The sequence below is a fragment of the Pezoporus occidentalis genome, unplaced genomic scaffold (assembly GCF_034315485.1).
Source record: "Pezoporus occidentalis ecotype Australia unplaced genomic scaffold, CSIRO_AGI_Poc_V1 ctg393, whole genome shotgun sequence".
Classification (NCBI taxonomy): Eukaryota; Metazoa; Chordata; class Aves; order Psittaciformes; family Psittacidae; genus Pezoporus; species Pezoporus occidentalis.
The window spans coordinates 188,868-211,204 of record NW_026915717.1 but is presented as its reverse complement, the minus strand read 5'-3'; the positions used below and the strand labels follow the sequence as shown (position 1 = coordinate 211,204).

General features: G+C 62.4%; 1 protein-coding gene across 6 annotated transcripts; it reads right to left on the bottom strand.

Annotated features, from left to right (window-relative positions):
• Positions 1 to 1,512: 1,512 nt before the first annotated feature.
• PEAR1 (platelet endothelial aggregation receptor 1) lies at positions 1,513 to 21,408 on the bottom strand. Of its 6 annotated transcripts, XM_062632695.1 has the most exons (24): positions 20,677 to 21,408; positions 16,592 to 16,702; positions 14,911 to 15,003; positions 14,700 to 14,804; positions 14,457 to 14,557; positions 14,281 to 14,373; positions 13,072 to 13,318; positions 12,873 to 12,987; positions 12,652 to 12,788; positions 12,140 to 12,352; positions 10,008 to 10,182; positions 8,461 to 8,581; positions 8,170 to 8,333; positions 7,960 to 8,062; positions 7,165 to 7,311; positions 6,957 to 7,085; positions 6,751 to 6,879; positions 5,172 to 5,300; positions 4,875 to 5,090; positions 4,272 to 4,378; positions 3,498 to 3,591; positions 3,342 to 3,395; positions 2,481 to 2,654; positions 1,513 to 1,719 (listed from the first exon to the last, which is right to left on the bottom strand). In XM_062632695.1, the coding sequence occupies exons 3-24, from the start codon at positions 15,000 to 15,002 to the stop codon at positions 1,514 to 1,516; spliced, it is 3,051 nt and encodes a 1,016-aa protein (XP_062488679.1). In that variant the 5' UTR covers position 15,003; positions 16,592 to 16,702; positions 20,677 to 21,408; the 3' UTR covers position 1,513. The 6 variants fall into 6 exon arrangements, with proteins under 6 accessions (XP_062488679.1, XP_062488674.1, XP_062488677.1 ...); XM_062632690.1 differs by lacking the exons at positions 16,592 to 16,702; positions 20,677 to 21,408 and adding an exon at positions 15,485 to 15,959; XM_062632693.1 differs by lacking the exons at positions 16,592 to 16,702; positions 20,677 to 21,408 and adding an exon at positions 15,246 to 15,467 and having other exon boundaries at positions 14,911 to 15,135.
• Between the last annotated feature and the right edge of the window lie 929 nt (positions 21,409 to 22,337).

The following is a 22,337-nucleotide window of genomic DNA, read 5'->3' as shown; positions in this document are numbered from 1 at the left end:
CGAGAAAGGGCGGGGCCGTCCGGGAAAGGGGCGGGGTCTGGTCAAAGGGGCGGGGCCTCCCCCCTTCCCAGGCCGGCGCTGCGCTGCGACCGAGCCCGTACCGGGGCCGGCGCTGGAGCACCCGGGGCTCTGCTGGGGGCAGCGCTGGGCGCATCCTGCCCCATTCCTGCCCCATTCCTGCCCCATTCCTGCCCCCATTCCTGAGCCCATTCCTGGGGCCCCCACTGGTCCATTCCTGTCCCATTGCTGGGTCTTCACTGCGGTCATCACCGGTCCTTTTCTTACCCCTTTACTGGTCCCATTACTGGGTGTTCACTGGGGTCGTCACTGGTCCGTTTCTTACCCCTTTACTGGTCCCATTACTGGGTCTTCACTGGGGTCATCACCGGTCCGTTTCTTACCCCTTTACTGGTCCCATTACTGGGTCTTCACTGGGGTCATCACTGGTCCGTTTCTTACCCCTTTACTGGTCCCATTACTGGGTCTTCACTGGGGTCGTCACTGGTCCGTTTCTTACCCCTTTATTGGTCCCATTACTGGGTCTTCACTGGGGTCATCACCGGTCCGTTTCTTACCCCTTTACTGGTCCCATTACTGGGTGTTCACTGGGGTCATCACCGGTCCGTTTCTTACCCCTTTACTGGTCCCATTACTGGGTGTTCACTGGGGTCGTCACTGGTCCGTTTCTTACCCCTTTACTGGTCCCATAACTGAGTGTTCACTGGGGTCATCACCGGTCCGTTTCTTACCCCTTTATTGGTCCCATTACTGGGTCTTCACTGGGGTCATCACCGGTCCGTTTCTTACCCCTTTACTGGTCCCATTACTGGGTCTTCACTGGGGTCATCACCGGTCCGTTTCTTACCCCTTTACTGGTCCCATTACTGGGTGTTCACTGGGGTCGTCACTGGTCCGTTTCTTACCCCTTTACTGGTCCCATTACTGGGTGTTCACTGGGGTCATCACCGGTCCGTTTCTTACCCCTTTACTGGTCCCATTACTGGGTGTTCACTGGGGTCGTCACTGGTCCGTTTCTTACCCCTTTACTGGTCCCATTACTGGGTGTTCACTGGGGTCGTCACTGGTCCGTTTCTTACCCCTTTACTGGTCCCATTACTGGGTGTTCACTGGGGTCATCACCGGTCCGTTTCTTACCCCTTTACTGGTCCCATTACTGGGTGTTCACTGGGGTCGTCACTGGTCCGTTTCTTACCCCTTTACTGGTCCCATTACTGGGTGTTCACTGGGGTCGTCACTGGTCCGTTTCTTACCCCTTTACTGGTCCCATTACTGGGTGTTCACTGGGGTCGTCACTGGGCCCTTACTGCTCCGTTCGTTATCCCGTTACTGGGCCTTTCCCGGTCTCGTTACTGGGGTCATCATTAGACCCCCCCGGGCCCTTACTGGTCCATTACTGGCCCGGAGCCCCTCCCAGTCCCAGCACAGCCCCCCCCCCCCCCCCCAAATTCCACAGCCAGCCCCGGCTCGCACCGACACCCCTTTATTCACCCCTTTATTCAGCACTGGCACCCCGGGGCTGGGGGTCCGGGTCAGCCCCGTGTCCCCGGTGCCCCCCCGGTCCTCGCGGTGCAGGGGGTGACGGCGGGTGCCGGGTGGGGGGCACATCGTAGTGAATGGGGATGTGGCTGTTCTTGGGGGAGTCGTAATGGCTGGGGGGGGGGGCGGGGGGCACAAGGTCCCCCCCCTCCGGGCAGCTCTCTGCGGGGACAAGAGCAGGTCACAAGTGGGTTTGTGTCCTCTCCTTGGTGCCTCCTGTCCCCCCGGTGTCCTTGTGTCCCCCCCGGTATCCGTGTGACCCCCAATGTCTGTGTGTCCCCAATGTCCGTGTCCCCCTCAGTGTCCATGTGTCCCCCGCAGTGTCTGTGTGTCCCCCCAGTATCCATGTGCCCCCCAGTGTCCATGTGTCCCCCAGTGTTTGTGTGTCCCCCCCAGTATCCAGGTACCCCCAGTGTCTGTGTCCCCCCACTATCCATGTCCCCCAGTGACTGTGTGTCCCCCCCAGTATCCATGTACCCCTAGTGTCCATGTCCCCCCCAATGTCCGTTGTGTCCCCCCAATGTCCATGTGTCCCCCCAGTGTCCATGTCCCCCCCAGTGCTTGTGTCCCCCCCCAAGTCTGTGTGTCCCCAATGTCTGTGTCCCCCCCAGTATCCATGTACCCCCAGTGTCCATGTGTCTCCCCCAATGTCCGTGTCCCCCCCCAGTGTCCGTGTGTGTCCCCCAATGTCTGTGTGTCCACAATGTCCATGTACCCCCCAGTGTCCATGTGTCCCCCCCAGTGTCCGTGTGTCCCCCCCAATGTCTGTGTGTCCCCAATGTCCATGTACCCCCCAGTGTCCTTGTGTCCCCCCCAATGTCTGTGTGTCCCCAATGTCCGTGTCCCCCCCCAGTGTCCGTGTGTCCCCCCCAATGTCTGTGTGTCCCCAATGTCTGTGTCCCCGCCCCGTGCCCGTGTCCCACCGTGGGGCTGCTCCTCGAGGGGCCGGATCTCGGCGTAGGACATCTCCCTGCGCACCGGGGGCCTCATCTCCATGTAGCTGCCCTCGGGCGCCAGGGGGGGCTCCCGGATGGTGGCGTAGGGGCTCTCGCTGCCCACGGAGCTGCCGCTGCCCCCCAGACCCTCCGGGGGGGGCTCTGAGGGGGAGGAGTTGGGGGGTCCCCATGGCGGGGGACAGGGAGCAGCTGCGTCGGGAGAGTCCCAGCCCCAGCCCAATCCCATTCCCACCCTCTCTTAACCTCTTCCCCATCCTTTTCCCACTCCATCCCATCCAATCCCATCCCAGGCACCCTTTCCCATCCCACCACAGCCACCCTTTCCCAACCCCCCCCCCCCATCCCATCCCACCCCACCCCATCGTGTGCCATCCCATCCCAACCCAGCCACCCTTTCCCATGCCATCCCACCCCAGCTCATCCCATGCCATCCCACTGCACCTCATCCCACCCCATCGCGTGCCATCCCATCCCACCCCAGCTCATCCCACCCCACCCCCATCTCATCCCATGACATCCCATCCCATCCCATCCCATCCCATCCCATCCCACCCCATCCCTCCCCACCCCATCCCATCTCACCCTATCTATGCCATCCCACCCCATCCCATCCCACCCCATCCCTCCCCATCCCGTCCCACCCCACCACATCCCACCCCATCGCACCCCATCCCACCCCATCCCTCCCCACCCCTCCCCATCCCACCCCATCCCATCCCACCCCACCCTATCCCACCCCATCCCTCCCCACCCCATCTCATCCCACCTCATCCCATCTCATCCCTCCCCATCCCATCCCAGACACCCTCTCCCATCCCGTTCCTTTACCTTCACACTTCCCCAGGCTGCAGCTGCAGCTGTAGCTCCGGTCCAGCTGCCCCCCTGCAAAGGGGCAGGTTTGGGGTCCCCCCCGCTCCAGCCCAGCCCATCCCGGTCCCTTCCCGGTGGATACAGCCGGGAGCGCTCCCGCTGCCCCCCCCTTACCGCTGCTGCCCGAGGCGCCGCGGGGCTTCCAGCCGGGGGGGAGCGTGGTGCTGCCGGCTCCGTCCGCAGCCGCCGGGAGCTGAGAGCCGGGGACCTGCGGCGGGACGGGACGGGACGGGACGGGATGGGATGGGGTGGGGTGGGGTGGGATGGGGTAGGATCGGGTGGGACGGGATGGGATGGGGTGGGATGGGGTGGGATGAGATGGGATGGGATGGGATGGGATGGGGTGGGACGGGGGGTGGGATGGGATGGGGTGGGGTGGGATGAGATGGGATGGGATGGGGTAGGATGGGGTGGGATGGGACGGCATGGGGTGGGATGAGATGGGATAGGGTGGATGGGGTGGGGTGGGATGGGATGGGATGGGATGGGATGGGGTGGGATGGGGTGGGATGGGAATGGGGTGGGATGGGGTGGGATGGGGATAATGTGGGACGGGATGGGGTGGGATTGGACGGGATGCGGTGGGGTGGGACGGGGTGGCATGGGATGAGCACAGGGCTCCAGCAGCACCGTGGAGCCCCATACACCACGGTGCACCTTCCAACACCCCCGTGCACTGTGCAATGTCACCCTAGAGCACCGTGCAACCTCATGGTTCACCTTACACCATGGTGCACCATACAATACCATCACAGGGCACCGTGCACCCCTGGTGCACTGTACAGCACCAGTGCACTGTGCAAAACCATGGTTCACCATGCAGCACTGTGCTACGCCATCACGGTGCATCATCCAGCACCCTGGTGCATGGGTGCTGTGCTGCCATACCTTGATGCTGGCTGTGTCCGGGGCACCAGGAGCTGGCATCGGGCACTGGGACAGTGTGTGGTAGCTGGGGTTGCAGTAGTAATGCGCGTGGTGGCTTGGGGGCACATCTGGGGGGCGGGCATCAGTGTGGTCACAACGGTGGTGTCCCCATTGCCACCATGGTGGTGTCCCCATTATCACCACGGTGGTGTCCCCATTGCCACCACGGTGGTGTCCCCATTGCCACCACGGTGGTGTCCCCATTATCACCACGGTGGTGTCCCCATTGCCACCACGGTGGTGTCCCCATTATCACCATGGTGGTGTCCCCATTGCCACCACGGTGGTGTCCCCATTGCCACCACGGTGGTGTCCCCATTGCCACCACGGTGGTGTCCCCATAATCACCACGGTGGTGTCCCCGTTGCCACCACGGTGGTGTCCCCATTATCACCACGGTGGTGTCCCCATTGCCACCACGGTGGTGTCCCCATAATCACCACGGTGGTGTCCCCATTGCCACCACGGTGGTGTCCCCATAATCACCACGGTGGTGTCCCCATTGCCACCACGGTGGTGTCCCCATTGCCACCACGGTGGTGTCCCCACCGCCACCACCATCACCTGGCACCATGTAGTCCGACGTGTCCGTCTGTCCTGCTGTGTAGGCCACGGCAAGGTGCCGGCTCCCCTTCCCCTTCCGCCGGTGCCGGCACCACAGCCCCGCAGCCACCACGGCCACCAGCAGCGCCAGCAGGGCCACCAGGCTGAGCACCACCCCCAGCGAGCTGTAGGCTGCCGGGGGGGCTGGCACGATGGTGTAGGGCTGCTCGGGGGTCTCTATGGGGAGGGAACACGACACAGGGTGTCCATAGGGTGGCACAGGGGCCCTTGGGGGTCCCCAGTGCTGCACCCACTCACCATCACCGCAGTGGGGCCCGGTCCTGCCCGGGCCGCAGGGACACGTCCCACTGGCCGGGTGGCACGTGGCGTTGTGGGGACAGCGGCAGAGCTGAGCACACTGGAGCCCGAAGGTGCCGGGGGGGCAGGCTGGGGATGGGGGGGACAGGGATGGAGACAGAGACAGAAGTAGGCTGCTCAGGGCCATGCAGTGCCATGCCAGGACCATACAGCTCCATACTGGGACATACAGCTCCATACTGGGATGATACAGCCCCATACTGGGACCATCCAGCCCCATACTGGGACATACAGCTCCACACTGGGACCACACAGCCCCATGCTGCCTCAGACTGTATGGTTCCATAGAGGGACCATATAGCTCCAAACTCCCTGGGACCATCTAGCTCCACAGCAGGACATACGGCCCCATAGTGCCCAGCACTGTATAGCTCTATGCAGGGACAATATAGCTCCATACTGGGAGCATACAGCCCCATAGTGCCCAGCACTGTATAGCTCTATGCAGGGACAATATAGCTCCATATGGGGACCATACAACCCCATAATGCCCAGCACTGTATAGCTCTATAGAGGGACAATATAGCTCCATACTTACAGGGACAATATAGCTCCATACTGGGACCATACAACCCCATAGTGCCCAGCACTGTATAGCTCTATACAGGGACAATATAGCTCCATACTGGGACCATACAGCCCCATTGTGCCCAGCACTGTATAGCTTCATACTGGAACGATACAGCCCAATAGTTCCTGGGCCCATATAGTTCTATAGTGGGCCCATATAGCTCCATACTGCCTGTGACCACACAGATCCATGCTGGGAAAATATGACCATACTGCCTGGGATCACCTGGCTCCATACTGGGACAATACAGGCCTATAGTGCCTGAGGCCATGTAGCTCCATACTGGGACAGTATGGCTCCATACTGACTGGGTCCACCTGCTTCACCCTGTGACCATAGAGCCCCACAGTGCTGGGGCCATCTAAATCCACACTGGAACATGCAGCTCCTTGATGGGACCATAGAGCCCCACAGTGCCTGGGGCCATCTAATTCCACACTGGAGCATGCAGCTCCTTGATGGGACCATAGAGCCCCACAGTGCCTGGGGCCATCTAATTCCACACTGGAGCATGCAGCTCCTTGATGGGACCATAGAGCCCCACAGTGCCTGGGGCCATCTAATTCCACACTGGAACATGCAGCTCCTTGATGGGACCATGGAGCCCCGCAGTGCCTGGGGCCATGTGAATCCACACTGGAACATGCAGCTCCTTGATGGGACCATACAGCCCCGCAGTGCCTGGGGCCATCTAATTCCACACTGGAACATGCAGCTCCTTGATGGGACCATGGAGCCCCGCAGTGCCTGGGGCCATGTGAATGCACACTGGAACATGCAGCTCCTTGACGGGACCATAGAGCCCGCAGTGCCTGGGCCCGTACAGCTCCGTAGTGCCCAGGACGGAGCTGGGCAGGGCTCACCCTCACGGCCCTGGGCAGCTCCTCCCGTGCCCCCCATCCCCGGGAGCGCAGCCCCATGGCGGGGGGGGCTCCATCCGGGCCCTACCTTCCCCGCAGAGCGCCCCGGTCCAGCCGGGCGGGCAGAGGCAGGTCCCGTCGGGGGGGTGACAGGAGCCGCCGTGGCGGCACAGGCAGGGCTGGGCGCAGGCAGCGCCCCACGAGCCGGGCGCGCAGGCTGCGGGCGGAGCAAGCGATGGGGTCAAGGGGCTCAGCCCCGCTCCGAGCCCCCCCACCCCGAGCCCCCGGACTCACGCTGGGCGCAGCGGGGGCCGCGGAAGCCCGGGGCGCAGAGGCAGGAGCCGTTGGTGGGCAGGCAGGAGGAGCCGTTGGCGCAGGAGCAGCTCAGGGCGCAGCGCTTCCCGTAGCGGCCGGGCGGGCAGGCTGCGGACAGCGGCCCCTTAGCACGGCGATGGGGGCCATGGGGGGGATGTTTGGGGCGCGGGGGGGGGGGGGCACTCACGGCGCTGGCAGGAGGGGCCGCGGAAGCCCGGGGCGCAGGTGCAGGAGCCGTCGTGGGGGGAACAAGCGGCTCCGTTGCGGCAGGAGCAGGGCGAGAGGCAGCCGCGGCCCCAAAAGCCCTGGGGGCAGCTCTGCTTGCACTGGGAGCCTGCGGGAGGGGGGAAAGGCGGCTCTGAGCCGGGCTCGGTGTGCGCTGGGTACCAGAACCCCCCCTGTGCTGGGCGGCATCAACAGGAGGTGAGCAGCAGGGCAGGGAGGGGATCCTGCCCCTCTGCTCTGCTCTGCTCTGGGAGACCCCCCTGCAGCACTGGGTGCAGCTCTGGTGTCCTCAGCACAAGGACATGGAGCTGCTGGAGCAAGTGCAGAGGAGGCCACGAGGATGAGCAGGGGCTGGAGCAGCTCCCATAGGAGCCAGGCTGGGAACATTGGGGCTGCTCAGCCTGGAGAAGAGAAGCTGCGTGGAGAGCTCAGAGCAGCTTCCAGTGTCTGAAGGGGGCTGCAAGGATGCTGGAGAGGGGCCTTCATCAGGGACTGGAGCGACAGGACAAGGGGTGATGGGTTCAGACTGGAACAGGGGGGATTTAGGTTGGAGATAGGGAAGTTTTGCATAAAGGGACACGGATGGGTTGAATGGAGAAGCTGTTGCATCCCTGGCAGTGCTCAAGGCCAGGCTGGATCATCCTGCTCCAGTGGAAGGGGTCCCTGCTCGGGGCTTTAGATGCACTTTAAGGTCCCTTCACCCCAACCCATCCCATGGTTCCACGATCGCTGCGCGCTCAGGGGGTGCCCCCGTTACCTGTCCAGCCGGGCAGGCAGCGGCACTCGCCGGTCACGGGCTCGCACCCATCGGCGTTGGCGCAGTCGCAGCGCTCCCCACAGCCCGCCCCGAACGTCCCGTTCTGGGGTGCAGGGGAGGAAGGGGGGGGGGGGGGGTTCAGTGCCGCTGGGGGGGGCGAACCCCGTTGTCGGCGGCGCGGGGAAGGGGGGGGGGAGCTGCGGCACTCACCGGGCAGGGCTGCAGGCAGCGGGGGCTCTGCCAGCCGGGGGGGCAGCGGCACGCCCCGCTCTGGGGGTCACAGCCGGCCCCATGGCCACAGTCGCAGCTCCGGTTGCAGCCGGCGCCCCAAGTGCCCGCGGGACACGGGGTCGAGCAGTGGGGGCCGTGCCAGCCTGGGGGTGAGGGCGCAGTGGGATGGGGATGGGGATGGGGATGGGGATGGGGGGGGTTTAGGTGAACTTTAAGGCCCCTTTAACCCAGCCCGTCCCATGGCTCCATGGCCCCCCCGTCCGCACCCACCTTCCTTGCAGACGCAGGAGCCGTCGAGGGGGGAGCAGGCCAGGGCGTGCTGGCAGGAGCAGCGCCCCGAGCAGTTGGTGCCGAAGGTGTCGGGGGGGCAGAGGGAGGAGCAGTGCTCGTCCTGGGGGGGACACGGGGGGACACACACGGGCCTGAGCACAGCCGGGACACCCCCCCTCCAAGGGCTGGGCTGGGTGGGGAACCCCGTGTCCCCCCCCCGTCCTCCCATGGGGCACACACGTTGTGCCCAGAGCTGCCTGCATCCCCCCCAAGGGTGCCCAGACCCCAAAACTGCCCCCCCCTCCCCAGGTAACAGGAGCCCCAGCCCAGCCTCAAGGATGCTCAGAACCCCCCCAAACCTTCCAGAGCCCCGGCCTTACCCTAGAACTATCCAGACCCCCCCCCCTTTCCACCCTGGAACACTCAGACCCCCCCCGCCCCCCCCCCCCCGCCCCGGACCACCCAGACCCCGTTTTACCTCCCTAGGACCACCCTCAGCCCCACTTTTCCACCCAGACCCTCATTGTTCCCCCCTAGAACCAACCAGGCCCCCAATTTCCATCCCAGACCCCACTTTCCCCCTCCAGAGCACCAGACTCCCACTGTCCCCATAGGGATGCCCAGGTCCCAGCTGTCCCCATAGGGATATCCAGACCCCCCCTGTCCCCACAGAGATGCTCAGACCCCCACTGTCCCCATAGGGATGCTCAGACCCCCACTGTCCCCACAGAGGTGCTTAGACTCCCACTGTCCCCATAGGGATGCCTAGGCCCCCACTGTCCCTATAGGGATGTCCAGACTCCCCCATCCCCATAGGGATGCCCAGACCCCCACTGTCCCCATAGGGATGCCCAAACCCCCACTGTCCCCATAGGGATGCCCAGACCCCCACTGTCCCCACAGAGATGCTCAGACCCCCACTGTCCCCATAGGGATGCTCAGACCACCACTGTCCCCATAGGGATGCCCAGACTCCCCCATCCCCATAGGGATGCCCAGACCCCCACTGTCTCCATAGGGATGCCCAGACCCCTCCCCGTCCCCATAGGGATGTCTAGACCCCCACTATCCCCACAAAGATGCCCAGACTCCCCCCATCCCCATAGGGATGCCCAGATCCCCGCTGTCCCCATAGGGATACTCAGACCCCCGCTGTCCCCATAGGGATGCTCAGCCCCCCACTGTCCCCATAGGGATGCCCAGACTCCCCCCATCCCCATAGGGATACTCAGACCCCCGCTGTCCCCATAGGGATGCCCAGACCCCCGCTGTCCCCATAGGGATGCCCAGACCCCCGCTGTCCCCATAGGGATGCTCAGACCCCCGCTGGCCCCATGGGGATGCCCAGATCCCCGCTGTCCCCATAGGGATGTCTAGACCCTCCCTATCCCCACAAAGATGCTCAGACCCCCACTGTCCCCATAGGGATGCCCAGATCCCCGCTGTCCCCATAGGGATGCTCAGCCCCCCGCTGTCCCCACAGGGACACGCAGACCCCCGCCACCCTCCATGTGCTGCCCTCTCCCCACCGCCCCATGGCCCCGCACCGTGTAGCCGGGGGGGCAGTGGCAGAGGCCGGTGGCCCCGTCGCAGACGCCCCCGTGGAGGCAGAGGCAGGGCTGGAGGCAGCCGGCCCCGAAGGAGCCTTGGGGGCAGCTCTCGTTGCAGAAGAGCCCGGCCCAGCCGGGGCTGCAGACGCACTCCCCCAGCAGCGGGTGGCAGCTGGAGGGGGGGGCACCGTCAGCACCCCCAGTGCTCCCAGTACGGGCAGTTGGGGGTGCAGGGAAAGGGGGGGGGGTACAAAGACGTTGCCTTTGGGGGGGGGGGTTAAGGTCTTTCTGGTCCCCGGCATCCTGGGGTGGCAGAGTGGGGTGGGGGTGCAGGGTGGGATGGGGATGGTAAGGGCGGGATGAGGGATGGAAAGGGGGCAACTGGGGGTGGGATGGGGGTGATAGGGTGGGACGGATATGGCAGGGTGGGATAGGGGTGCAGGGTGGGATGTGGGTGAGATAGGGGTGCAGGGTGGGATGTGGGTGGGATAGGGGTGCAGGGTGGGATGTACGGTGGAAAGGGTGGGATGGAAGTGACAGGGTGGGATGAGGGTGGTAGCGTGGGACAGGGGTAGCAGAGTGGAATGTCGGGTGGAGAGATCAGATGGGGTGGATGGGGGTGCATGGAGTGGATGTGGTCCCACCTCCGGCTGCGGGTGGCAGGGTTGGATGTGGGGTGGATGTGGGGTGGATGTAGGTGGATGTGGGGTGGATGTGGGATGGATGTGGGATGGATGTGGGGTGGATGTGGGGTGGATGTAGGTGGATGTGGGATGGATGTGGGTGGATGTGGGGTGAATGTGGGATGGATGTGGGATGGGTGTGGGATGGATGAGGGATGGATGAGGGATGGGTGTGGGATGGATGTGGGATGGATGTGGGATGGATGTGGGGTGGATGTGGGGTGGATGTGGGGTGGATGTGGTTGGATGTGGGGTGGATGTGGTTGGATGTGGGGTGGATGTGGGATGGATGTGGGATAGATGTGGGATGGATGAGGGATGGGTGTGGGATGGATGTGGGATGGATGAGGGATGGGTGTGGGATGGATGTGGGATGGATGTGGGATGGATGTGGGATGGATGTGGAATGGATGTGGTTGGATGTGGGATGGATGTGGGGTGAATGTGGGGTGGATGTGGGATGGCTGTGGGGTGGCTGTGGGGTGGCTGTGGGATAGATGTGGGATGGATGAGGGATGGGTGTGGGATGGATGTGGGATGGATGTGGGGTGGATGTGGGGTGGATGTGGTTGGATGTGGGGTGGATGTGGTTGGATGTGGGGTGGATGTGGTTGGATGTGGGGTGGATGTGGGGTGGATGTGGGATGGATGTGTGGTGGATGTGGGGTGGATGCGGGATGGCTGTGGGGTGGATGTGGGATGGCTGTGGGGTGGATGTGGGATAGATGTGGGATGGATGAGGGATGGGTGTGGGATGGATGTGGGATGGATGTGGGGTGGATGTGGGGTGGATGTGGGGTGGATGTGGTTGGATGTGGTTGGATGTGGGGTGGATGTGGGGTGGATGTGGTTGGATGTGGTTGGATGTGGGGTGGATGTGGGATGGATGTGTGGTGGATATGGGGTGGATGCGGGATGGCTGTGGGGTGGATGTGGGGTGGATGTGGGGTGGATGTGGTTGGATGTGGGGTGGATGTGGGGTGGATGTAGGTGGATGTGGGGTGGATGTGGGTGGATGTGGGATGGATGTGGGATGGATGTGGGGTGGATGTGGGGTGGATGTGGGATGGATGTAGGTGGGTGTGGGTGCATGTAGGTGGATGTGGGTGGATGTAGGTGGATGTGGGATAGATGTAGGTGGATGTGGGGTGGATGTGGGATGGATGTAGGTGGTTGTGGGGTGGGTGTGGGGTGGATGTGGGATGGATGTGGGATGGCTGTGGGGTGGATGTGGGGTGGATGTGGGGCGGATGTGGGGTGGATGTGGGGCGGCTGTGGGGTGGATGTGGGGTGGATGTGGGGTGGATGTGGGTGGATGTGGGGTGGATGTAGGTGGATGTGGGTGGATGTGGGTGGATGGGGGTGGATGTAGGTGGATGTAGGTGGATGTAGGTGTATGTGGGTGGATGTGAGTGGGTGTGGATGGGGCGGGGCTGTGTGTCCCACCTCTGGCTGTGCTGCGGGTGGCAGAGGCAGCGGCTCTCGCAGTGGAGCCCGTAGAGCCCGGGCTGGCAGCGCCGCTCCTCGCAGCGGCTGCCCTGGAACCCGGCCTCGCACAAGCAGCCGCCGTCCACGTGGAAGCAGCGGCCGCCGTTGGCGCAGTCGCAGCGCTCCCGGCAGTCGGGCCCGTAGCGCCCCACGGGGCACCGCTCCCGGCACCTGCAGCGGGGCTGGGGCTGCACCGGGACCGGGCACCGGCGGGGCTCGAAGGCTCCGTCCCCGTGTGTGCCCGCCCCCCCCCCCCCCGTGCACCCCCATCTCCATCCTCCCCCTTGTGCCCCTGTCCCCAAGCGCCCCATCCCCATGCCCCATGCTCCCTGTGCCCCCCCCATCCCATCCCATCTCCGCCTGTCCCCGATGCTCCCGTCCCCATGTGCCCCCATCCCAAAGCACCCGGTCCCTCTGTGCCCCATCCCCGCGCCCCATCCCCTGTCCCCCCCCCCCAGTTCCCTGCTCACTGCTCTCCGGTGAAGCCGGGGGCACACTGGCACTGCCCTCCCTTGGGGTCGCAGTGTCCCCCGTTGTGGCAGTGACACTCGCCCTGGCAGCCGGGCCCGAAGCGCCCGGGGGGGCACGGCACGGAGCAGATCTCCCCCTGCGCAGGAGCAGGGGGGTCAATGGGGACACCGAGGCAGACACCGCGCCTGGCGGTGGGGGGGGGGGCTCGCAGCGCTCCTACCATCCATCCGTGCGGGCAGACGCAGGAGCTGGTGCCGGGGGGGTGGCAGAGGCCCCCGTTCTGGCAGGGGCAGGGGGTGTCGCAGGGGGTCCCCTCGGGGCACGGCACCTCGCAGCTGGGGGGGGGGGGGGGGGGAGAGGGGTGAGCGGGACCCCCCCAGCAGGGGTGGGGGGCTCCGGGCGGGGTCCCCCGCACTCACAGGGGCCCGGCGAGCTCCGGGGGGCAGCGGCAGGCGCCGGTGGAGGCGTCGCAGGCGGCGCGGGGGGGGCAGGCGCAGCGCAGGCGGCAGCCGCGGCCGTAGGTGCCGTCGGGGCAGGGATCGCGGCAGCGCGGAGCCGCGAAGCCGGCGGGGCAGGAGCAGGCGCCGCTGAGGGGGTCGCAGGGGGCTCCGTGGTGGCACTCGCAGCGCTGGGAGCAGTCGGGGCCCCAGGAGCGCTCGTCACAGCCTGCGGGGACACCGCCGGTACCGGCCCGTCCATCCCAGCCCTTGTCATGTGCCACCGCATCCCAGCCCACCGCATCCCAGCCCGTGGTGTATGTACCACAGCACCCCACCCCAGCCCAGCCCTCCCCATCCCATCTCATCCCGTGGTGTATGTGCCACCGCATCCCGTCCCATCCTGTGCCACCGCATCCCATCCCACCTCATTCCCTCCATCCGAGCCCTTGATGTGTCATCGCATCCCATCCTCTCCAGCCTAGCCCAGCCCAGTCCACAGTGTGCACAGCGTCTCATCCTCTGCCACTGCATCCTACCCCAACCCATCCCATTCTAACCCGTTCCATCCCATCCCATCCCAACCCATTCCTTGCCATCCATTCCACGCTATCCCATCCATCCCACCTCATCCCATTCCACCCCACCCCATTCTATCCCACCTCATCCCTTCCCATCCATCCCACCTCGTCCCTTCCCATCCCACCCACTCCATTCCACCCTGTCCCATTCTTGTGCTATCTCCACCCCTTCTCATCCTCATCCCCATCCCCATCACAATCCCATCTCCAACCTTATATTTTATAGTCATCCCTATCTTCTGTTCATCCGAATCTCCACCCCCATCCCGACCCATTCCCATCCCATTCTCCAACCCCAACCCATCCCAATCTGTCCCCATTCCAGTCCCATCTCTATCCCATTTCCAGCCCATTCTCCATCCCCATCCCATGATTATCCTATCCCAACCTCCCCATCCCGTTCTCCGTCCCCTCATTCTCCATTCCCATCTCCTTCTTCGCCACCCTTCTCCATCCCCATCCCTATCCCATTCCCTGTCCCCATCCCACCCTCCATCCCTCTCCCAACCTCCCTCCCCATCCCAATCTCCTCCCGTCCCAGCCTCCACCCTGTCCCCATCCCACCCCCATGCACCCCTCCCCGTGCCCCCCCCTTGTCCCCATCCCACACCGCTGGAGCAGTCTGCTCCTCGCCAGCCGGGCTCGCACTGGCACCGCTCCGGAGCCACGCAGCGCCCATGGACACACTCCTGCGAGCAGCGCGCTGCGGGGACACGGCCGGGGGGGGGGGTTAGCGGGGACAGGGCCCCCCCGGAGCCCCCCAACCCGCCCCGCTCCCGCACTCACGGACGCAGGTCCCCCGGCTCTCGTAGTAGCCCTGGCAGCACTGGTAGCGCCGGCGGGACTCGGTGCGCAGCGCCTGCTGGTACTCGGTGCGGTGCACGATCCTGCGGCACCGCTGCCGTCAGCGGGGACACGCAACAGCCCCCCGGGACACCCCGCAGTGGGGCAGCCCCCCACCAGCCCCGCCATGGCTGTGGGGACCCCCTGCAGTCCCCGAGAGGTGCCGGGGGTCGGGGGTGCTCCCACCTCTGCTGCGGGCAGGGCAGGGAGGTGCCCATCACCGTGGGGCAGGGCTCGCCGGAGGACACGACGTGGGGTTTGGTGTAGGACTCCTTCACCGCCACCGTGAAGCTTCCGATGGGGGGCACACGGGGTGATGGATGGTGAGGGCAGGTCCCGGGGGGGAGGACACCCCACCGCCGTCACCCCCCAGCACCCCCAGTGCCCCCAGTCCTACCTCTCCCAGTAGCTGCAGACGTTGGGGTCGCTGGGCCGGAGCGCGGACAGGAGGCAGAGGTGCAGCGCCAGCGCCGCAGCCCGCAGCACCATCCTGCACGGAGACACCGCGGCTTCACCCTCTGCCCCACCGCATTCCCGATCCACACCCTCCACCCCCGGCTCCGGAGCAGGATCCGGCATCCCCATGGAGCTGCCTTCAGCATTCCTCGATCCCAGCCCCGGCCTGTGCCAAGGGGAAACTGAGGCACGGCCGCGTTGGGTGGCCCCACGCAGCCTCATCCCAGCATCCCGACGCTGCATCCCGGCATCTCCCTATCGCGGCGCGGGGGGTACCCGAGGTGCCAGGGTGGAATTCGGGATGGACGGCGGCTCCCACCCCCGGCACGGCGCCGCGCGGCCCCAGCTCAACCCGTTCCGTGCTTATTCCCTGCTGTGTTTCCTGGATCCAGCAGCTTCTTGCTCAACCCAATGAGGGTCCGGCTTTGCCGGGGCGGCTCCGGGATCGCTGCCAGCCTTGGGGCTGGGAAAGGGGGGACAAGGAAGGGACCCCGAGCCCGCGGGGCCGTGTTTACCGGGACACGCGTGCTGCGGCTGAGCCCGCTGCCGGGGGAGGAAACAGAGGTTTCCTGGTCGGCACCGCTGGATTTATGGATGCTTCCACGCTGCTCCAGCCATGGGGACACCCCAAAAGTGCTGCCCCGGCACCCCCGGAGCTCATCCGGTGGGATGGAGGGAGCGGGTGACCCCCCCTTATCCCGCAGGCGTTGGGTTTGGCTGGGAAAACTTTTAATGGGAAAGTTTTTCCGTTCGGCTCCCAGCGGTGAGGAATTAACTGCTCATTAATTAAGGAATTGGATCCTCCCGAGGGGGCAGAGCCGGGAAGACCCCCCCCAGCCCTCCCCATGGCCCCGCTGCAGGCCCCATTCCCTGCTCTAGCAATGTGGGGGGGCCCTCAGCGCTGCTCCAAACAACAGGAACTGCTGGGAGATGCTGGCAGGAAAAGCGAGGAGTCATCAAAACCCGCTGGTGGGCCCCATCTGCTCCTCACTGGGGGGGGGGGGGACACGGGACTGGTCGTGGGGAAGAGCCCTCCCAAGGTCACCATAGGGGCAAGAGACTCCCCCGAAGAGCCATTGCTCTGGGGCCACCCCATGGGTGCCCCTGAGCACCCCTGGGTGGGATGGGGAGCATCACCCACAGGTGATGGGGTGACATGACCCAAAGGGAACAGCATGGGGTGGGCAGCAGGGCTGGGGACCAGGGACCAGGGGCCCGGGGGACCAGGGACACAGCCCTGCCCCATCCTTGCTGGGGACATGGTGCTGCCCCCCCCCCCTCCCCCGGAGCCACTATCTCTGCTCCAGCGCTTCCTCCAGCACAAGCCGATGGGTGACGAGTTTCCTCTGGAGGCTTCGGACCCACAGGGATGGGGCTGGGTGAGGGGGACCAGGACGAAGCTCAGGATCAGGGTCGGGATCGGCAATGGGATCAGCAAGGGGATCACCACGCGGTGTCACAGCACGTTCATCCCGCTGTCCCCTCATCCCCCATCCGCCCGTCCCCATCCCTTTGCCTTGTCCGCTGGGACCCTGCGGCATTCCCAAGCCCCCGGCACGGCGCTGGGACCGTCCCCTCCGGCAGAGCCCCCCAACCCCAGCCCCGGGGACGGTGGCACTCACCTGGCCGGGGGCCACGGTGCTGTGGGGCTGGCGCTGGCGCTGGCGGCGTCGGAAGCGGAGGCAGGGCCGGGGCCGCTGTCAGGAAGTTTGGGAGCTCGGGCGCGGAGACGACTGCGGAAAAGGGAAAAAAAAAAACAACTGAAAGCCCCGCGCGCTTCTGGGTGCGTTTTCCCTTAAAAGCCCTTTTCTGGCCACGAATCAGAGAGTTTGGGAGCAGCAGCAGCAGCTCCCGGCGCTGGGGCGGGGACGGGGCCGTGGGGATGCTCCAACCAGGTCAGGTCCCCCCCTCCGTCCCCCCCCCCGTCCCCATCAGTGTCCCCCCGTCAGTGTCCCCTGAGGGCTCCGTAGGGAGCTGTGACCCCCGCGTCCATGGCTCCAGCCCTGCCCGCCCCACGGCTACGGACCGCGGGATGGAAACACGGCACCAATGAGGATCCATTCCCCCCTTCTCCCGCCCCGGTGCTGGCACCCACGGGCATGAGGACGGGACGCCCGGGCAGGGCTTTGCTGTGGCTTAACAGCAGCATCTGGTGGCAACGTGGGGAAGAACCTGGTGTCCAGTAGCCCAGACCATTATCCTGGCATTCCAGCGCATCATCCCTGCCTCCCGGGCACACGGCATCCCAGAATCCCAGCATCCTGGACGCACATCATCCCTGCATCCCAGCTACACATTGCTCATGCATTCTGACATTCCAGGCACGCATCATTCCTGCATCCTAACATCCCGGGCACACATGGCCCCTGCATCCCAGGCAGATATCATCCCTGCACCCTGAGATCCCAGACACACATCCACATCACCGCTGTTACACATCATACCTGCATCACGACACTCCAGGCACAGATTGTACCTGAGTATCCCAGGCTCACATCATCTCCACATCCCAGAATCCCAGACACACATCATCCCTGCATCCCAGCATTGCAGACATGCAATATCCCTGCATCCCATCACACATCATCCCTGCATCCCAGCATTGCAGACATGCATCACCCCTGCATCCCATCACACATCATCCCTACATCCCAGCATTGCAGACATGCAACACCCCTGCATCCCATCACACATCATCCCTGCATCCCAGCATTGCAGACATGTATCACCCCTACATCCCATCATCCCTGCATCCCAGCACTGCAGACATGTATCACCCTTGCATCCCATCACACATCATCCCTACATCCCAACATTGCAGACATGTCACCCTTGCATCCCATCCCATCATTCCTACATCCCAGCATTGCAGACGTGTCACCCTTGCATCCCATCACACATCCCTGCATCCCAGCATTGCAGACATGCAACACCCCTGCATCCCATCACACATCATTCCTGCATCCCAGCATTGCAGACATGTATCACCCTTGTATTCCATCACACATCATCCCTACATCCCAACATTGCAGACATGTCACCCTTGCATCCCATCCCATCATTCCTACATCCCAGCATTGCAGACGTGTCACCCTTGCATCCCATCACACATCCCTGCATCCCAGCATTGCAGACATGCAACACCCCTGCATCCCATCACACATCATTCCTGCATCCCAGCATTGCAGACATGTATCACCCTTGCATCCCATCACACACCATCCCTGCATCCCAGCATTGCAGACATGCATCACCCCTGCATCCCATCATCCCTACATCCCAGCATTGCAGACATGCATCACCCCTGCATCCCATCACACATCATCCCTACATCCCAGCACTGCAGACATGCAACAACCTTGCATCCCATCACACATCATTCCTGCATCCCAGCATTGCAGACATGTATCACCCTTGCATCCCATCACACACCATCCCTGCATCCCAGCATTGCAGACATGCATCACCCCTGCATCCCATCATCCCTACATCCCAGCATTGCAGACATGCATCACCCCTGCATCCCATCACACATCATCCCTACATCCCAGCACTGCAGACATGCAACAACCTTGCATCCCATCACACATCATCCCTACATCCCAGCATTGCAGACACGCATCACCCCTGCATCCCATCACACATCATCCCTGCATCCCAGCATTGCAGACAGGCAACACCCCTGCATCCCATCACACATCATCCCTGCACCCCAGCATTGCAGACATGCATCACCCCTGCATCCCATCACACATCATCCCTGCATCCCAGCATTGCAGACAGGCAACACCCCTGCATCCCATCACACATCATCCCTGCACCCCAGCATTGCAGACAGGCAACACCCCTGCATCCCATCACACATCATCCCTGCACCCCAGCATTGCAGACATGCATCACCCCTGCATCCCATCACACATCATCCCTGCATCCCAGCATTGCAGACATGCATCACCCCTGCATCCCATCACACATCATCCCTGCACCCCAGCATTGCAGACATGTCACCCTTGTATCCCATCACACATCATCCCTACATCCCAGCACTGCAGACATTCAACAACCTTGCATCCCATCACACATCATTCCTGCATCCCAGCATTGCAGACACGTATCACCCTTGCATCCCATCACACATCATCCCTACATCCCAGCACTGCAGACATGTATCACCCTTGCATCCCATCACACATCATTCCTGCATCCCAGCATTGCAGACATGTATCACCCTTGTATTCCATCACACATCATCCCTACATCCCAACATTGCAGACATGTCACCCTTGCATCCCATCCCATCATTCCTACATCCCAGCATTGCAGACGTGTCACCCTTGCATCCCATCACACATCCCTGCATCCCAGCATTGCAGACATGCAACACCCCTGCATCCCATCACACATCATTCCTGCATCCCAGCATTGCAGACATGTATCACCCTTGCATCCCATCACACACCATCCCTGCATCCCAGCATTGCAGACATGCATCACCCCTGCATCCCATCACACATCATCCCTGCACCCCAGCATTGCAGACATGTCACCCTTGTATCCCATCACACATCATCCCTACATCCCAGCACTGCAGACATTCAACAACCTTGCATCCCATCACACATCATTCCTGCATCCCAGCATTGCAGACACGTATCACCCTTGCATCCCATCACACATCATCCCTACATCCCAGCACTGCAGACATGTATCACCCTTGCATCCCATCACACATCATCCCTACATCCCAGCATTGCAGACATGCATCACCCCTGCATCCCATCACACATCATCCCTACATCCCAGCACTGCAGACATGTATCACCCTTGCATCCCATCACACACCATCCCTACATCCCAGCATTGCAGACATGCATCACCCCTGCATCCCATCACACATCATCCCTACATCCCAGCACTGCAGACATGTATCACCCCTGCATCCCATCACACATCATCCCTACATCCCAGCATCACAGACATGTTTCAACCTTGACATGTTTCCTTCCTGCATCCCGGACACATCCCATCCTTACATCCTGGGATGGTCCCTTCCAACCCAAACTGTTCTGATCCGATGATTCTAAAAGCCAGGAGTACTCTTTCAGTGCCATCTCTTCCCATAGGATTTGAGCACCAGCCCCTGGGGGATCTGCAGCTTTTGGGAAGGGTTTTTAGCAGGACTTTTAAATTCATCCCTAATCTTGGACGCAGCGCTCATGGATGCAGCACATGGAACGCGCCCACCCGGCCGTGCGGGCTCCGGCCGGGGGGGACCACGAGGTGGCGGTGGCTCCGCGCCGCTGGTCCCGAGCTCTTGGCCGCTGTCCCAGGAGCTTCGTGCGCTCGGAGCGAGGTGGAAACCACCTTTCCGGGCGGTTTCCAGGCGGTGGGAAGGCTCCGGAGCAGGTTATCCAAGGAACTGCGGCTGCCCCAGTGCTCAAGGCCAGGCTGGACACAGGGGCTTGGAGCATCCTGCTCCAGTGGAAGGTGTCCTTAGATGAGCTTTAAGGTCCCCTCCCACCCGAACCATTCCAGGATTCCATGTTTACTTCCCGGTCAGCCCAAGCAGACGCTGTTTACAAAAGCAGGAAAACTTTATTTAGAATGGAAAGCCTTGGGCAGCAGGAGCAGCCTGTCCATCAGAACCGCCGACACCCCCCCCGGTCCTGAAAGCGCTCCCATGGGAAGCGCAGCTCGTCCCACCTACCTCTCGGGAGCACTGGGAAGCCCCCGGCAGCTGGTGCCATGGGGGAACGGAGGGGTTTAGGTTTCCTTCATCCATCTTCTCATCTCCTGCACTGAAAACACGGAACAATGTCCCCTCCGGAGACTTCCGCAGGAATGCTGCTAATGTCATCTGCGCAGGCACAGGGCATTGTTAAGGGAAGAGTCTTGTTTCCCAGCTGGAATATTTTCATGTCCAAGTTTTACTTCCGTCTATGAAAGCTGGGAAATGACGTGATGCACCCGAGAGCCGGGCATGGGGCTGAGCTCACTCACACCTTCATCCTCAGCATGGCAATGGTGCAATCCCCATCAGGCTTCACAGCACCGGGATGCTCCAAGCATAGAACCATGGAATGGGTTAAAGCTCCTCCAGTTCCAACCTTTCAGGGGCACCTTCCACTCGAGCAGGTTCCTCATGAGAAGCAAGATCCAGCTTTGTATCCCCTTCTGGAAAAGCCTTTTTGGGCTGTGGCTCCCACGTTGGGTTTTCCCATGGGAAAGGCATCGTTCCCATGCTGCTCCTTCACCGTGGAGCCTTTCCAGGTTGGATTTCAGTGGGTAAACTTGAACAGGAAAAAGCCACAAAAGGCCAGAGATTGAGCAAAGTGGGAATGAGAGGGGGTGGGAAAGGGATCCGAGGAGGGAAAGGTGCTGGTTTGGCTGCTCTTTGGGCAGTGTTTCTGCTCTGTGTTGAGGGATGGGCAAAGCAAAGAAGAACCTGAAAGAGAAACCAAATGAACAAAACCAGGGGGTTTCCTTCTGCAGCCAGAAACAGAACTGCAAATCCAGCCCTGCGTTTCCCAAGGAGACCCAAGGACCATCCCTCACACCAGGAAGATGCAGGATGCTGCTGGGGATGCTCAAGCTGGACACCGATGTGCTCACAAAGAGCAGAGCTGGGGAGGAAGGTTGGTTTCAGCCCTTCCAGTGCATTTAACCCACTCGTGTAGCACCATCACGCTGCAGGATCTGCGCTTCCTGGTTATTCCATGTTTTTCCAAGCTTTCCATCATCCCATCCAACTCAGTCCCCAGGTGGCTAATCCAGGATTCCAAGCCCATCCAATAAAAGCCACCAGCACCCTCATCCTCCTTCCTTGTCCCTCCCCTCCCCATCACTTTCAGCCACAATCTCCTCTTTCATGGCTCTGCATCTCCCCAGGCACTTCCCAGCTGAGCCAGCAGCTCTGATCCCAGTGGGATTCAACCCAAGGAGGTCAGATTTCTGCTTGGACTGAGAGTTTGAGGGGAGGTTTCCCTTCCTGCCTGCTCAGAGGCATTTCCCTGTTGGAATCCTTGCCTTAAAATCCATAGGAATCCTTGACTTAAAATCTGTAGGAATCCTTGCCTTAAAATCCATAGGAATCATTGCCTTAAACCCCATAGGAATCTTTGGCTTAAATCAATAGGAATCCTTGCCTTAAAATCCATAGGCATCCTTGGCTTAAATCAATCGGAATCCTTGGTCGTCGGGATGCTGGGATGAGGCTGCAGGAGCATCAGTAATAAAGTCCCACCTCCTGCTCCTTGAAGTCCCCTTTTCTGCCACACCAGTTAACACCAGTTCCCACCAGTATCACATCAACTCCCCGGGGACCTTCTGCACCGGAATCAGCTTTTCCCCCCAAAGCAGCAGAGCTGG

Excerpts from the sequence above, each read along its gene's own strand:
- PEAR1 (XM_062632690.1), bottom strand. The coding sequence starts at position 15,816 with ATGGGGAGGGCTGGGGGGGGTCTTCCCGGCTCTGCCCCCTCGGGAGGA. Across the intron at positions 8,582-10,007 it reads ACTGCCCCCCCGGCTACACG|GACGAGCACTGCTCCTCCCT; the intron begins GTGCGGGGCCAT and ends TGTCCCCCCCAG. Across the intron at positions 8,063-8,169 it reads GCTGCCTGCAGCCCTGCCCG|AACGGGACGTTCGGGGCGGG; the intron begins GTGAGTGCCGCA and ends CCTGCACCCCAG.